Consider the following 14394-nt stretch of genomic DNA (forward strand, 5'->3'; position numbering starts at 1 on the left):
GGTCTTCAAATTTTCAGTGTTATCTCACTTCCCAGTCCCATGCATGGACAGAAGGTGGTTATTAGAAAAGTTCAGTCAAATTCTTCTTTTTTTTTGTGGGCAGAGGGGTTAAGTGACTTGCACAGGGTCATACAGCTAGTGACTGTTATGTGTCTGAGATGAGATTAGAACCAGGTCCTCTTGACTACAGAGCCGGTACTCTAACCACTGTGCAACCTAGCTGCCCTTGAGTAAATTTCTTGAGGTCCTTCTGTGTAGGCATGCATTAGTAGAATGTCTTTGTCAGACTCCTTGTTATTTTGTAGTACTAAAAACAGCACCTCACCTCTTTACCCATGCAACCCAAAAGGAGTTCTGCATAGAATGCCTTCACAGTAGTGGTAAACCCAGTGGAACAAGAAATATCAGCTAGTGTGGATATGTCCAACAACATGAGAGACAGTTACAGACACCACCTCATGCCTAAGTGAGGCCAGATGCCATTTGAGATCATTGAAAAGTATCTGAAAGCTCAGTAACACAAAGTCAAATGGCAGGAATTCCTGCCAGAATATCAAGTCCTGTTAGAAGAGGCTGTTCCCAATTGTCTTAGTCACTGAACCTGTCGTATGCCATGTTACAGTCAGTTGTCCATGAACCCAAGACCGTGTGCACCTAGATATACACAGGGAAGAACATCAGACCCTGGTTTGAAAAGTCACAAGGATTGGAGAGGATGAGGGACATCTTCCAACAGGAGCTCCTCAGGTAGGATCAGAAGTTGGACTCCTTCAGGTCCCAACCACAAGGAACTCAACAAGATGAGCTGAGGGATGTACTGGTGTCGAGATATTAGGAGACACCCTGTTTCCTAGAGCTAAGGCCCAGCAGGCAAGCTGTGCCCTGAGCTTGGCAGAACAACAATCCTTTGCACTCCCTCTCTGGAGGATCTCACTCTGATGAAATCATACATTTCTTGTCTTGCTTTGATCAGCACCAGCTGTTCTCTGAGCTTGGACTAGTTCTGGTCATGAAGCCCTGCTGTGAATCAAACTTGTCACATTATTGTCTTTACCCCTCATTGTCAAGGCTAAAGTTCACTGCACAACCATTGGTATAAGTAATGAGATCTCTCCACACTTCCTCACGTCCCTCCCAACTATCTCACTTTAAAATTACACTTCCCTTAGATCCTGACTGTCCTTTCTTTAGCCTGCTCTGTTCAGCTCAAGCCATGCACAGGTTGGAGATGGTTCTGTTGCAGTTGACACTGGCAGTTATTGCCTCAATTTTCTCAGCTATTTCTGGGAGGACAATGCTGGTAAGACAGCTCACCCTGAAATCTAATGGCAATAATGTTTAGGATACATTTCAGAATAAAAGCTGCATGCCTCTAAAGAAGAAAACAGTGTTAATATTTAAATACTGTTAATACTTAAACAGTAAGCAAAATAAGTATTCTAAGTAGTCCCTGCTTAAAGTAGCAATAAACAATAGGAACACTGAACTTTGCACAAACTGGGGACTTTGCTACCAGCTAAGTATCCTCCACTGACACTTTTTTTTCAGTTTTTAAAAATTTATTTATTTTTAGTTTTCAACATTCACTTTTGTAAGATTTTAAGTTCTAAGTGTTTTTCCCCTCTCTCCCATCCCCTCTTTCCAAGACAGCATGCAATCTGATATAGGCTATGCATGTACAATCATATTAATCATGTTTCCATATTAGTCATGCTCTATTAACACTAAAGCTATACTATCTATTGACTCTTCACTTAGTCAAGGATTCTGAATACCTTTTCATAAAACCCAAAGTTCATTTTTTGGATGAGGAATTTAGAGATATCAGTTAAATTTTAGCCTTTTTATTGGTTCCCTTGTTCATATAAAGAGGAACTCATGATGGAAAGAACCCAGTAGTTTGTAAAGCAGAAATAACCATGAGGTCTGAGAAATGGGTTTCAGTACTTTTGCTGCTGCAGCTCTGTTGCTTTAGCTGTGGAACCTGTAGGAAAGTCCTGGCATGGCCTATGGAGTATAGTCACTGGCTGAATCTAAAGGTCCTGCTGGATGGGCTCATACAGAGGGACCATGAGGTGACTGTCCTGGTACCCTCAGCCACTGTTTTTGTTGATCCTGGTAATTCATCACTTTTCCATGTTGAGGTTTTTCCTGTGATGACAAATTCAGAGGATTTGGATTTACTTTTTGAAAAATGGATCACATTTGCAATTTACGAGTTGCCAAAACTTTCAGCATTTAAGTATGGTGCGGCCCTGCAAGAAATGTTTTTCACTTCTTCAAGGTATGTAAAGCAGCTGTGTGAGAGCGCTGTTCTGAACAAAGACCTTATGAAGACATTGAAAGATGCCAGATATGAAGTTCTTATTTCAGATGCTATGTTGCCTTGTGGTGAGCTCGTGGCAGAGATACTTGGAATACCCTTTATCTACAGTCTACGCTTCACCATGGGCAATATCATTGAAAGATACTGTGGAGGACTCCCATCCCCTCCTTCCTATGTGCCTCTACCCCTGACAGTATTGACTGACAAGATGACATTCATGGAGCGGGTGAAAAATATGCTTTTCTCCATTTACTTTGATTTTTGGTTTCAGATTTTTGATATGAAGGAATGGAATCAGTTTTACAGTGACGTGTTAGGTAAGTCTGTGGACCCTTTATGGCTTACTTGTTGAACCTGTTCAGTGATTCCTGGACATCATTATTTATGTCGTTGTGAATGGGCTGGAGTTTAAAGTCGTGTGAAAAGCAGTTGTTTGGTTTTTTTCTAATTACAAGCAGATATTGAATGTTTTCTGGCAAAATGGTTCACTTATCCATAAAACATGAAAACTGCCATCTACCGGTTGCTAACTAGGCTTAAGTTTGAATCTGTAGTCAAAACAGAAAAGCAGGTTGAAAAGCATAAGGAACCAATGAATGATTGTAAAAGCATTTATTAGGCACGTATTACATGTAAAACACTGTGCTATGTTCTGCGGCATAAATAGAAAAGCAAGACGGCTCCTTGCTGTTCAGGAGCATTTAGTACGGGAGGCAATGCACATGGGAAGTTTCAGTTGTAAGTCCAACAGAGAGGCCTGATGGTCCTAGTGAGATGGAAGGGTGGGGCGAATAGAGCAAAGCAGATGAAAATGCATCCTCTTTAGTGTTATTACTGCTGATACAAAACAAATCCATATCTGATAGTGAACAATCTGACAGGACTTTGGTGGAGACAACTGACTTTTTGAGGTCCTTGGTACCTGTGGACATTGAGAAGGCAGGGATCAGAGCTCCCATAGAAGCAGCCACTAGGTTTGTTGTTCTTGTTGTTGTTGAGTCATTTCTGTCATGTACAACTAACTCTTTGTGACCCCAAGTAGGATTTTCTTGGCAAAGATCCTAAAGTGGTTTGCCATTTTCTTCTCCAGCTCATTTTACAGATTGGAGAAACAGAGGTAAACACGGTTAATGACTTGCCCAGCGTCACACAGCTGACCTGTGTCTGAGGTCAGATTTGAACTCAGGAAGATGGGTCTTTCTGACTTCAAGTGTGGAACTCTATTCACTGTGCCAGCTAGCTGCCCTTCATCACCAAGCTGCATCTCCACTAACACTGATTTCCTGGACAAGGTGGGAGCTGTGCTAGAAGCAGGTTCAGTGGTGTGGGATGCTTTACTGCTCCATGACTTCTTGGGCATATTTCTCTGTTGATGACAGTTAAGCATCCATTGGTGTTGATGGTGGCAAAGATTGTTGGGCTCTTCTTCACAACCCCTCATTGAAGGATGGGAAAGTGGAGGCAGTGGGGGTGGGAGGAGCAGAATGGAAGCAGTACTTGTACTGTCATCAGGAATGCTGCTAATCCTGGGACTCTTGGGCTCAGAGTCCTAGGCTGTCTCCATCATGGGGGAAGGGCAGGTGGTGGTCATGCTGCTTCAGCTAAGCTGGCTTGCCTGCTCTATTAATGGCATTTGGCTTTCCAAAGTCAAAGTTCCCCATATTCTAGGTGCTATTCCCAGAAACTATTTAATCTAGTTAATCTTTTTTTTTTATTTTGGGTTTTTTAATACACATTGAAATAAAGCGTTTTGAGTCTTCTTTGCACTTGTGGGGCAATACATTTACTGGATAAGATTATAAACCTATTTGTTTGTCAGTCTCCATGCTGTGGACAACTCCCTTTTACCTTGACCTGAGCACATTCTGTGCATGGCGATTTTTACTAGATCAAATGGAAATGCCTAGAAGTTGTTGGATTGTGGCATCCAGAAGTCCAGACATTAGTTACTAAGGTCAAGGTCCATTAGAGGCTAATTACTTAACTTTTGTTCCAGAAGCTACCTCAAAGATTGTTTTAGCACCCTACTCCTTTGAAAAATGGATTAGGATTACTTTGAGAATCTGCATGAAATAAAAGAGAAGACATATTAATCATATTCCGCTGTCCATATTACTTCTACATTTAGCAGCAGTTACTATCTAAATGAGTGACCTTGTGATAAGCCTACCACCTTGCCAAAGGAAGAAATAAATAGGCTTATATAGGCAATATACTCTGTTCTGCTTCTTGGTCTGCTCTTTCTATTTTAATTGTCAGATTTATGAAATGTAAGGCCAGTACTTTTCATATTCTGAATTTATGCCTTCACCAAGCATATGTTGATGATGAAAAGAGTTCACTGGAAGAAATGCTAACAGACTGAACAAATTGGGCTAGAAATCGGGTTGGAGAGAATTACTTTAGAAATTAATCTTCAGGTGGGCAGAGCCAAGATGGTGGAGTGAAAGCAGTGACTTGCTTGAGCTCTCCCCCAAGCCCCTCCAAATGCCCACCAAAAATGGCTCTAAACAAATGCTAAAGCAGCAGAACCCACAAAAAGACAGAGGAAAACAAATTTCCAGCCCAAGACAGCCTGGATGGTCGATGAGAAAGGCATATCTTGCCCGGTGGGGAGAGGAGCATAGTTCGGCCTGGGTGCACAGGCCTCAGCTAACCTGGAGCAGGCCTCAGACGACTGACTGGCCAGCAGCTGTGGCGGCTCCCAGACTCCTCAATCCAGGAACGCCAAAGACAGCTTAGAAGATCAGTGGGAAAAGTCTGTTTTTTCGGTGAGAGAAGAGCTAGGTCAGAGCCAGTTCCAGAGCACAGAGGGCAGAGGGCATTTTGAGTGTTCTTTGCACTTCTGTGGCAATATGTGTTCTGGATAAGATTATAAACCTATTTGTTTGTCAGTCTCCATGCTGTGGACAACTCCCTTTTGCCTTGACCTGAGCACATTCAGTGCGTGGTTATTTTTACTAGATCAGATGGAAATGCCTAGCAGTTGTTGAATTAGCTAGACATCAGCCATTAAGGTCAAGGTTGATTGGGGGCGAATTACTTAACTTTTGTTCCAGAAGCTACCTGAAAGATTGTTTTGGGACCCTACTCCTTTGAAAAATGAATTAGGGTTACTTTGAGAATCTGCAAGAAGTAAAAGAGAAGACATATTAATCATATTCTGCTGTCCCTATTACTTCTATATTTAGCAGCAGTTACCTTCTAAATGAATGATTTTAGGATTAGCCTACCACCTTGCCAAAGGAAGAAATAAATAGGCGTATATAGGCGATATACTCTATTGTGCTTCTTGGTCTGCTCTTTCTGTTTTAATTGTCAGATTTATGAAACGTAAGGCCAGTACTTTTCATATTCTGAATTTGTGCCTTCACCAAACATATGTTGATGATGAAAAGGGTTCACTGGAAGATGCTAACACACTGAACAAGTTGGGCTTAGAAGTAGGATTTGAGAGAATTTCCATTAGAAATTAATCTTCCACTAGTCCCTTGGCTTGCCTATGTGAAGTCTTGCAGGGTGATAGAAGGCCTCAGATGCCTTATTTCTGAAAAGTGGGTGTCTATTCTGCTGCTGCTGTAGCTTAGCTGCTTTGAATGGGGATGCTGTGGGAAGGTCCTGGTTGCCATTGGAATACAGCCACTGCGTTAATATGAAGACAATTTTTTTTTTATATTTGGCTAGGCAATGGAGTTAAGTGACCTGCCCAGAGTTACACAGCTAATTAGTGTTATGTGTCTGAGGCTGGATTTGAACTCAGGTCCTCCTGAATCCAGGGCTGGCGTTCTATCCACTGCACAACCTAGCTTCCCCTAAAGTAATTACTGCCATTAACTTCTTTTTTTTTCCTTTTTGGTAGCAGGGGATAAATGACTTGCCCAGGGTCGCACAGCTAGTACCTGTCAAATGTTTGGTCTGAGGCTGGATTTGTACTCAGCTCCTCCTGATGTCAGGGCTGGTTCTCTATCCCCTGCACCACCTAGCTACCCCTTGAAGACAATTTTTGAAGAGCTGTTGCAAAGGGGTTACATGGTGACTGTTAGGACCTTCCATTAAAATTCTCACTGATCAGGCCTGACTTCTCAGGCCTGAACTATGAGGTTTGTACTGTATCATATACAAAAGAAGAAATATTGAGTTCATTGGATAGTTCTTTAGGGAGCTACTTAACAAAAACACCAGTTTTTCCCAATAGGAAAGACTATGGTAGTTTCCTGAATTTGTCAACTATTTTTTTCCTTTTGAAAAACCAAGTTGTGAAAATGTAATCTTCAATCAGGCACTGATGGAGAAACTGCAAAAAACGGGCTGTGATGTGCTATTTACACATGTTGCATTTTCATGTGGAGTTCTGATAGCTGAGTTGCTGGAAATCCCTCTCATAAATAGCCTCTGGTGGAGCATGGGGAATGCCTATGAGAAATATGGTACCCGACATCCATTTTCTCTTTCCTATCTGTACCTGGCCCTGGGCAGACTGACTCACAAAATGAACTTCATGGAAAGGGTGGAGAATATGCTACTGTCTCTCTTCTTTCACCACTTCTGGTTCGTTTCATTTCAGAAAAAGTGAGAGCAGTTTTATAGTGAGACATTAGGTAAGATGAATTGTTTTCAGGAGTGTTTTAGACTCAGCCATTTAACATTCCGTTTTTTCTTCCAAGACGAATATCATGTACTTCACTATACTAGCTTAAAATTTTATCCTTTTAGATCATAAAGCTTCAAGAAAAATCTTCTTTAGCATAATGAAGCCAGTGTATAGAAAGTATAAGGAAGACTGCCTTAAATATAATATCTCTATCTAGATTGACTGGGCTACCATCCTAATAACATGTAATCTTCATGTAGCAATAAATACCAATTAATATTCATTGGAAAAACAATTTTCTTATCATTATGTTTTATTTGTATTTTCTCATTCATATCTATCTTTGTGACCTCTGAATATCTTGCCTTGTGATCCTATAATCCCATGTTTCTAATTTCTGTCTACCAGCAAATCTTATGGCTTGGGTGACTGGATTTCTCAATTACTTCCTCACTGCCATCAAGGCCTTCTTGCAATCTGGAATTCCTTTCGAATGAGCTTCGCTTATTCCAAACAAGAGAACATTTATTATCTCCTTTTGATTTCAACAACCTGGCTCTCTGAAATCAGCACAGAAAATGCTTTAGCTTTTTAAAAAATTCTTATTCCTAATTATTGCCTTGCTTCCAAAGGACAAAAGTTAAGAAATACAGAAATAGTAAGTTACCTGAAGATCTTAAATGCAAAGGTTAGAATTTAACTGTTCTTACTTTCTAATCTTTTGCCTTTCCTCACTATCTTCTTTAAATTATTAAATAATAAGAGAAATAGAAATTTTGCAAAACACTTTTGAGGTTTCACCTTGCAACTATCAGATGAGCTAGGATGACACAGTGATAGAGGTCATTTTGCAGAAAATTTGAGGTCAGGGCAGCTAGGTGGCACAGTGGATGGAGCACCCACACTGCAGTCAGGAGGACCTGAGTTCACATGCAGCTTCAGACCAAACACTTCACACATACTGGCTGTGTGACCCTGGGCAAGTTGCTTAACCCTAATTGCCTAAAAAAACAATTAAAAACAAATTTGAGGTCTTAGGGAAGCTAACATTTCCCATGGAACTGTAAATTTGTCCAACCATTCTAGAAAATAATCACTATAATAGCACAATAGATAACACACACAAAAAAGCCTGTAGTGACCTGATTTATTATGATGACTGGTTTCTCTAGGAGCTCAGATAAGGAATTAGATCTCTCTCCTGTCAGCAGAGAAATGTGGGGCTGTGGGTGTGGAAGGTAAGATGGAAGACTGCAGACTCATTAACCATGAGGGAAAATGTTATCTTCATTAGGAGTTGACATTTGTAGGAACTCTTTTCAATGTTAACCACTTGTCTGTGGTTTTAGTAGATGAGTCCTAGAGAATTAAGAGATTCAAACAGAGCTTAAATAACTTGCTTAAGGTCTCTAGAAGCTCAGCACTTTATCTTGGTATAAGTCTACCTTTACAAATAAGACTTGTAATTCCATATTCCAGGCAAATAGAACGAGGAAATATTAAGAGAATATTAGAAGAGAATAGGCTTCATAGATGGGTAGATAGATAGGTAGATAGATAGATAAACAGATAGATAGATAAACAGATAGATTAGATACATGGGGGTAAATACATGTACTTATGTTCCATAGATAGCTGTGTTTCCATATCATTTCTTTGTAATTTAAGCATTTTATTTTCGGCGTCTGAATACATCGTTCTGACATGGGGGCCGTAGGTTTCACCAGACTGGCAAAGGGGCCCATAACACAAAAAGGTTAAGCCCCTTGGTCCTTGTGGTACTTACACAGGTTTCTTGCAAAGAGAGGAGTGAGAAATGAAAGATGCACAAGCTAGAGAGAATGGTTGCTGGAGTGAGGGATTGAGAGGAGGTGGCAGGGGAATTACTTCAAAAGCTCCTGTTTCCAGTTGCTCCTTAAGGAAGTAATCTCTGCTTCTTCTGAACCCTTTAAGCACCAGGTTTAGAACGCTAATTAAGCTCTTACCATTTTTGACCTAGTAGATATACAGTACTTTGACCTAGTAGATATACAGTACTTTGAAGTATGAAAAATAGATTACAAATAGCTTATTCTGTCTTCACAATAATCCTGAGATGTAGATGTTATCATTATTCCCATTTTCCAGATGAGAAAACTGAGGCAGACTGATAATTACTTGCCTAGGGTAATACAGCTAGAGCCTGAGGGTTTTTTCAAATCTGCTCTTCCTGGATCTAGGTCCATTAATTCTACTATTGCTTTTGAGAGGCTCACAACAACACCAGCAATAGCAAACTTCTCAGATAATATATTGCAAGTAACAAGAAAAATCAATCAGTTAATAGGCATTAAATACCCACAATGAACCTGGCATTGTGTAACTGTAAAGAAACAAAGAAAGATTTTTTTAAAAAGTCAAAAATTCCCTCCAGTTAAGAATCTTACATGTTAAGGCAGAAGATAACATGTAAATACATTTATAATAGTCTAGCAGATAGGCTCAGCTTCTGCTCTTTTCATTCCTCCTCAGGTCTTTGAAATCACTTTGGATTTTTGAGAAGCCCTTCTTTGGATTTTTATTTTATTTTTATTACAAATAACACCAGGCAGTGATCGAAAATAACAAAGACAGAAAATTGTTAAAGGTGTCACAGACCTTCAGGTTGATCCAAGTCTTCCATGCAGATGTACAGGAGGACTAGATGTTAACTCTTCTCATTTAATTGTTATTCCTGGTGAAGCCTTTTGTCCAGATTTAGCGGATGCCATTAGGGGCCCCAGGCTTCCTGGTTCATATAGTTTTTCAGACACAGAGTCACCTTGCCAAGGTGATTAGATTTCTAAACCAGAATTGGGATTGGGATTAACCAAGGTAAATAAATACACATAGAAAGTGCAAAGTTCAAAACCTAATCTAGTGACAATCATATAACAGAGATAATATTGTGCATGTATTTGTCTATCAATTCCAGAAAAGTATACTTTCTCTAATAGTTAACTTTTTTACCATCTTTTACCATCCTGGAGCCTTTCTTAAGGTCACAGAAATAATACAGAACAGAGCCAGGATTTTGACCCAGGTTCTCTGACTATATATCCAGTGGTCTTTCCAGAATTCTGCTCTGGCTGCTATTGGGACTAACCCCAACTTCCTGTTTCTGGGATGCTTCCCAAATGACTTTACAAAACAAGTATAAGAGTTGGACCAAATGCCTTTCGTAGCCACTTTCCCATTGCAAGCAGCAGGTGGCACTGTGGAGAGAAAAGGATATTTGTATCTTTCCCAAGAAAATCCCAAAAGGGAACACATAGGGCCACAGCTAATCCACAAATCAACAACAAATTCCTTTCTATGCCCCTTTCTTCAGAGAGAAGTGAAGTAGAATCCTCCCACACCATGGTGGTCTTTAACTGCATGGACTTGGTTTTGTGTGGAGTTTTCCCTCTGGTCACTTACCTCTCTCCCTATATTCAGAATAGAAATTGCCTTGAGTTTAGATCAGACCTGAGCAACTTGGCAGTAGGTAGGGGCCAAAATTAAAATAGGCTAAACTTCTTCAGGGAGCAGACAAGTTTTTCACAGTTCACTTTCCAAGTAAAAGTATAATAAACCATATTTTAAAAAGGGAAATTTCAATTGATATCAATTAATAACACTTATTACTTGTGACTTTTATCATGATATCAGCTTAATGTTAAAAAATTACTTTGATAAGTAGAAGAAGTTTTAATACATTTTTCAGTCTGCTCATCGTAGATTTGCTCTAACCGGTGCAGTGAAGAAATCTACCTTTTTTTCCTAGACACCACATTCAATATTTACAAGCTGCACGACAAAATTACTTCAAATGAACCTCAGTTTCTTAATCTATAAAATGAGGATAATGCTTACACTATTATCCTCTTTAATACAGGCAAGGTAGTTGTAAGGAAAATAATGTGTAAACTTCAAGGTGCTACGTAAACATGATTGCACACACATATACATACATACATCTATATACATACACAAATGCATATGTACATATACATATTCATACACACACACACACACACACACACACAGCTGGCAGAAGTTGTTAACCTGGATCTACACACACACACACACACAGTGTCCTTAAAGTCTTAGAGTGCTATTTACCTACTAAAGCTCAAAGTTTTTGGAAGACCTTGCATGCTATGACTGTTGTTGTTGTTCAGACCTGGGATTTCATCAGAGGTGGAAACTCTCTGATAGTAAAACTCCTACTGGTGCATATAAGCAAGTTGTCTGTGACTTCTAGTCTTAGAGAACTGTCTGTGGCATATGGAAGTTAAAAACCTTACCCAGGGTCATATAGCCAGAATGTGTCAGAGGCAGGACTGACTCCAACACCTGCACACAGGCTTTAATTATAATCATTAATCATTTGCAGTAAATATTTTAACCCTGGTCGTACTGGTGCTATGCTCTTGGTTTTCTTCCTGCCTTACTAAGTGCTCCTCCTCTGATTCTTCTAAGTTTGGATACCTTCGCTGAAATTTCCCCAAGCTCTGTCCTTGACAATTTTTCTTTTTCTCTGTGCTCTTTCCTTTGACTGAAACTTCATCATTTCCATTATATAGATGACTCCCAAGCTGATATCTCCAGCCCTCATCTAACCTATCTATGGAACTTCATTCTTGTACTTTCAGTTATCTCAATAGTTCCACTTGGTTATTCCTATAGGGACCTAACCTCACCATGTCCTAGAACTGAACTCTCCCTCATTTGGAAAAGGACAACTTGGAAGGTCATAGCTTTACTTCTGCTATTTGCTAACTGTGTGACCTTGAACAAGTCACATTATCTGTGCCTCAGTGTCTTTATCATTGAAATCTGGGAGTTAAACTAAAGGACCTCTAAATTCCCTGATGGTTCTTATTCTGTGTTATTGTGATTCTCAATTACTTATTGTTTTTTCTTATTTTTCAAGTGAGGTTTTTTTCATTATTAGTTTTTCCCTCCCATTTCGCCCATCTCCACACCCACCCTGAGCAATTTCTTTAATACATACCTATGTAGTCAGAAAAAAGACATCTCCACATTAGCCATGTCCAAAACTGTACGTTTCATTCTTCATTTCAAGTTTGTCACCTATTCGTCAGGAGGTAAGAGATGTTTTCATCTTCATTCTTTTGCACTTGTTGCATTGACCATACTTCTAAAATCTTTCAAAGTTATCTTTGTCTAGAATGTAATCATTGTACAGATTATTCTTTCTTCACTATGAATCAGTTCATAGAGGTCTTCCCAGTTTCCATTGAAATTTTCCATTTCAAAATATCTTTATAAAGATAATTATTTATTTATGTTTAACATAGTTTTAAAAAAAACATTCTTAATTCCCTCCATCCCTCTGAACTCTTCCCCACCCATTGTAAAGGAAGAAATATGACATAAAGTATACACCTGAAATCATGAACAACATATTTCCATGTTAGCCATGTTGAGAAAAGGAAAAAGGAAAGAAAGAAAGAAAGAAAGAAAGAAAGAAAGAAAGAAAGAAAGAAAGAAAGAAAGAAAGAAAGAAAGAAAGAAAGAAAGAAAGAAAGAAAGAGAGAGGGAGGGAGAGAGGGAGGAAGGAAGGAAGGAAGGAAGGAAGGAAGGAAGGAAGGAAGGAAGGAAGGAAGAAGAAAAGGGAGAGAGAAAGAAAGAAAAAGAAAGGAAGAAAGAAAGAAGAAAGAGAGAAAGAAAGAAAGGAAGGAAGAGAGAAAGAAAGAAAGAAAGATAGAGAGAAAGAAAGAAAGAAAGAAAGAAAGAAAGAAAGAAAGAAAGGAAGGAAGGAAGGAAGGAAGAAAGAAAGAAAGAAAGAAAGAAAGAAAGAAAGAAAGAAAGAAAGAAAGAAAGAAAGAAAGAAAGAAAGAAAAGAAAGAAAGAAAGAGGGAGGGAGAGAGAGAGGGAGGAAGGAAGGAAGGAAGGAAGGAAGGAAGGAAGGAAGGAAGGAAGGAAGGAAGGAAGGAAGAAAAGGGAGAGAGAAAGAAATTGAAAAAATTGTACTTCAATCTGCATTGAGCTCCTTCAGTTCTTTCTCTGGAGTCACTTGGTATTTTTCATGATAAGTCCTTCAGAATTGTCTTGGATCATTGCATTAATCAGAATAGCTAAATCATTCAAAGTTGATCATCATACAATATTGCTGTTACTGTGTACAATGTTCTTCTGGTTCTGCTTACTTCAGTTTGCATCAGTTCATACAAGTCTTCCCAGGTTTTTCTGAAGTCATTCTTCTCATCATTTCATACAGCACAATAGTATTCCATCACAATTACATACCAAACTTATTTAGCCATTCTCCAATTCATGGTCATCCTCTTGATTTCCAACACTTTGGCAGCACAAAATAGAGCTGCTAAAAATATTTATGTACATGTAAATCATTTTCTTTTTTCATTGAGCTCTTTGGGATAGTCTCTTATTGGGGGATCAGTGGGCACATACAATTATATAGCCCTTTGGGGATAGTTCCAAACTGATCTCCAGAATGCTTGGATCAGTTTGCAATTCTATCAGTAGTGTATTAGTATCTCAATTTTTCCATATCCCCTTCAACATTTATTATTTGTCTTTTCTGTTACGTTAGCCAAGGGCAACTAGGTGGCATAGAGGATACACTGCTGGACCTGGAATCAGGAATACCCATCTTCATGAGTTCAAATCTGGCCTCATAAACTCCTTAGCTATGTGACCCTTGGTAAGACACTTAACTCTTTTTGCCACAGTTCCCTCATCTGTAAAATGAGTTGGAGAAGGCAATGGTAAACCACTCTAGTATCTTTGCCAAGAAAACCCAAGTTGCAGCCTTTCCTAACGTCACAGGTATAGTACATGGAAGAGCCAGGATTTTGACCCAGGTGCTCTGACTATAAATCCAGTGGTCTTTCCAGGACTCCACTCTGGCTGCTATTGGAAATAACACTGACTTGAACATGGTCACTCTGAAGCCCTTACGTTTCACTCTATCCAAAGTGATCTGGCCTTCCACTAAAATCTCACAACATTTGTATACATACACCACATATCCACAGAAAAATTCTTACTCTTAATCAGTTCCTTATATATCTTGAAAACTTTATCAGAGAAATGATGCAACTGTTTTTCTTCAGGTATATTTCTCTTCTAATCTTAGCTACATTGGATTTGCTTGTGGAAAATCTTTTGAATTTTATGCAATTAAAATTGTCAATTTAGTCTTCTGTGATCCTTTCTGTCCTTAACTTCTAAAGAAACGCATATTTTTTTTTTTACCTATGGCAGGAGAAACCTTATCAGAAAAAAGTTTGTAAAGTGGTGTTTTTGTTTTACCAAATTAACTGCTTTGGAAAGACTAAAAAAAACCAAAACAAAACAATAGAGGGTAGTTAAGTGACACAGTGGATACAGCACTGGCCCTCAAGGCAGAAGAACCTGAGGTCAAATCTGGCCTCAGACCAAACACTTGACACTTACTAGCTGTGTGACCCTGAGCAACTCACTT

At 39.2% G+C, this 14394-nt stretch overlaps 1 protein-coding gene across 9 annotated transcripts in view; it reads left to right on the forward strand.

Moving 5' to 3' along the window:
- The window catches only part of LOC110199265 (UDP-glucuronosyltransferase 2A1-like), a 319475-nt gene that overhangs the window by 258058 nt on the left and 47023 nt on the right, over window positions 1–14394 (forward strand). The window contains exon 3 of one of the 9 annotated variants that reach the window (XM_078148753.1): window positions 2244–2643. The exons of 7 other annotated variants lie outside the window; for them this stretch is intronic. In XM_078148753.1, coding sequence (XP_078004879.1) covers window positions 2244–2643 — 400 coding nt within the window. Of the gene's footprint in view, window positions 1–1883; window positions 2644–14394 lie in introns of those variants that run through there. One more of the 9 variants, XM_078148746.1, reaches the window with a different exon arrangement.

The sequence above is a fragment of the Phascolarctos cinereus genome, unplaced genomic scaffold (assembly GCF_003287225.1).
Source record: "Phascolarctos cinereus isolate Bilbo 61053 unplaced genomic scaffold, phaCin_HiC Scaffold_9;HRSCAF=440, whole genome shotgun sequence".
Classification (NCBI taxonomy): domain Eukaryota; kingdom Metazoa; phylum Chordata; class Mammalia; order Diprotodontia; family Phascolarctidae; genus Phascolarctos; species Phascolarctos cinereus.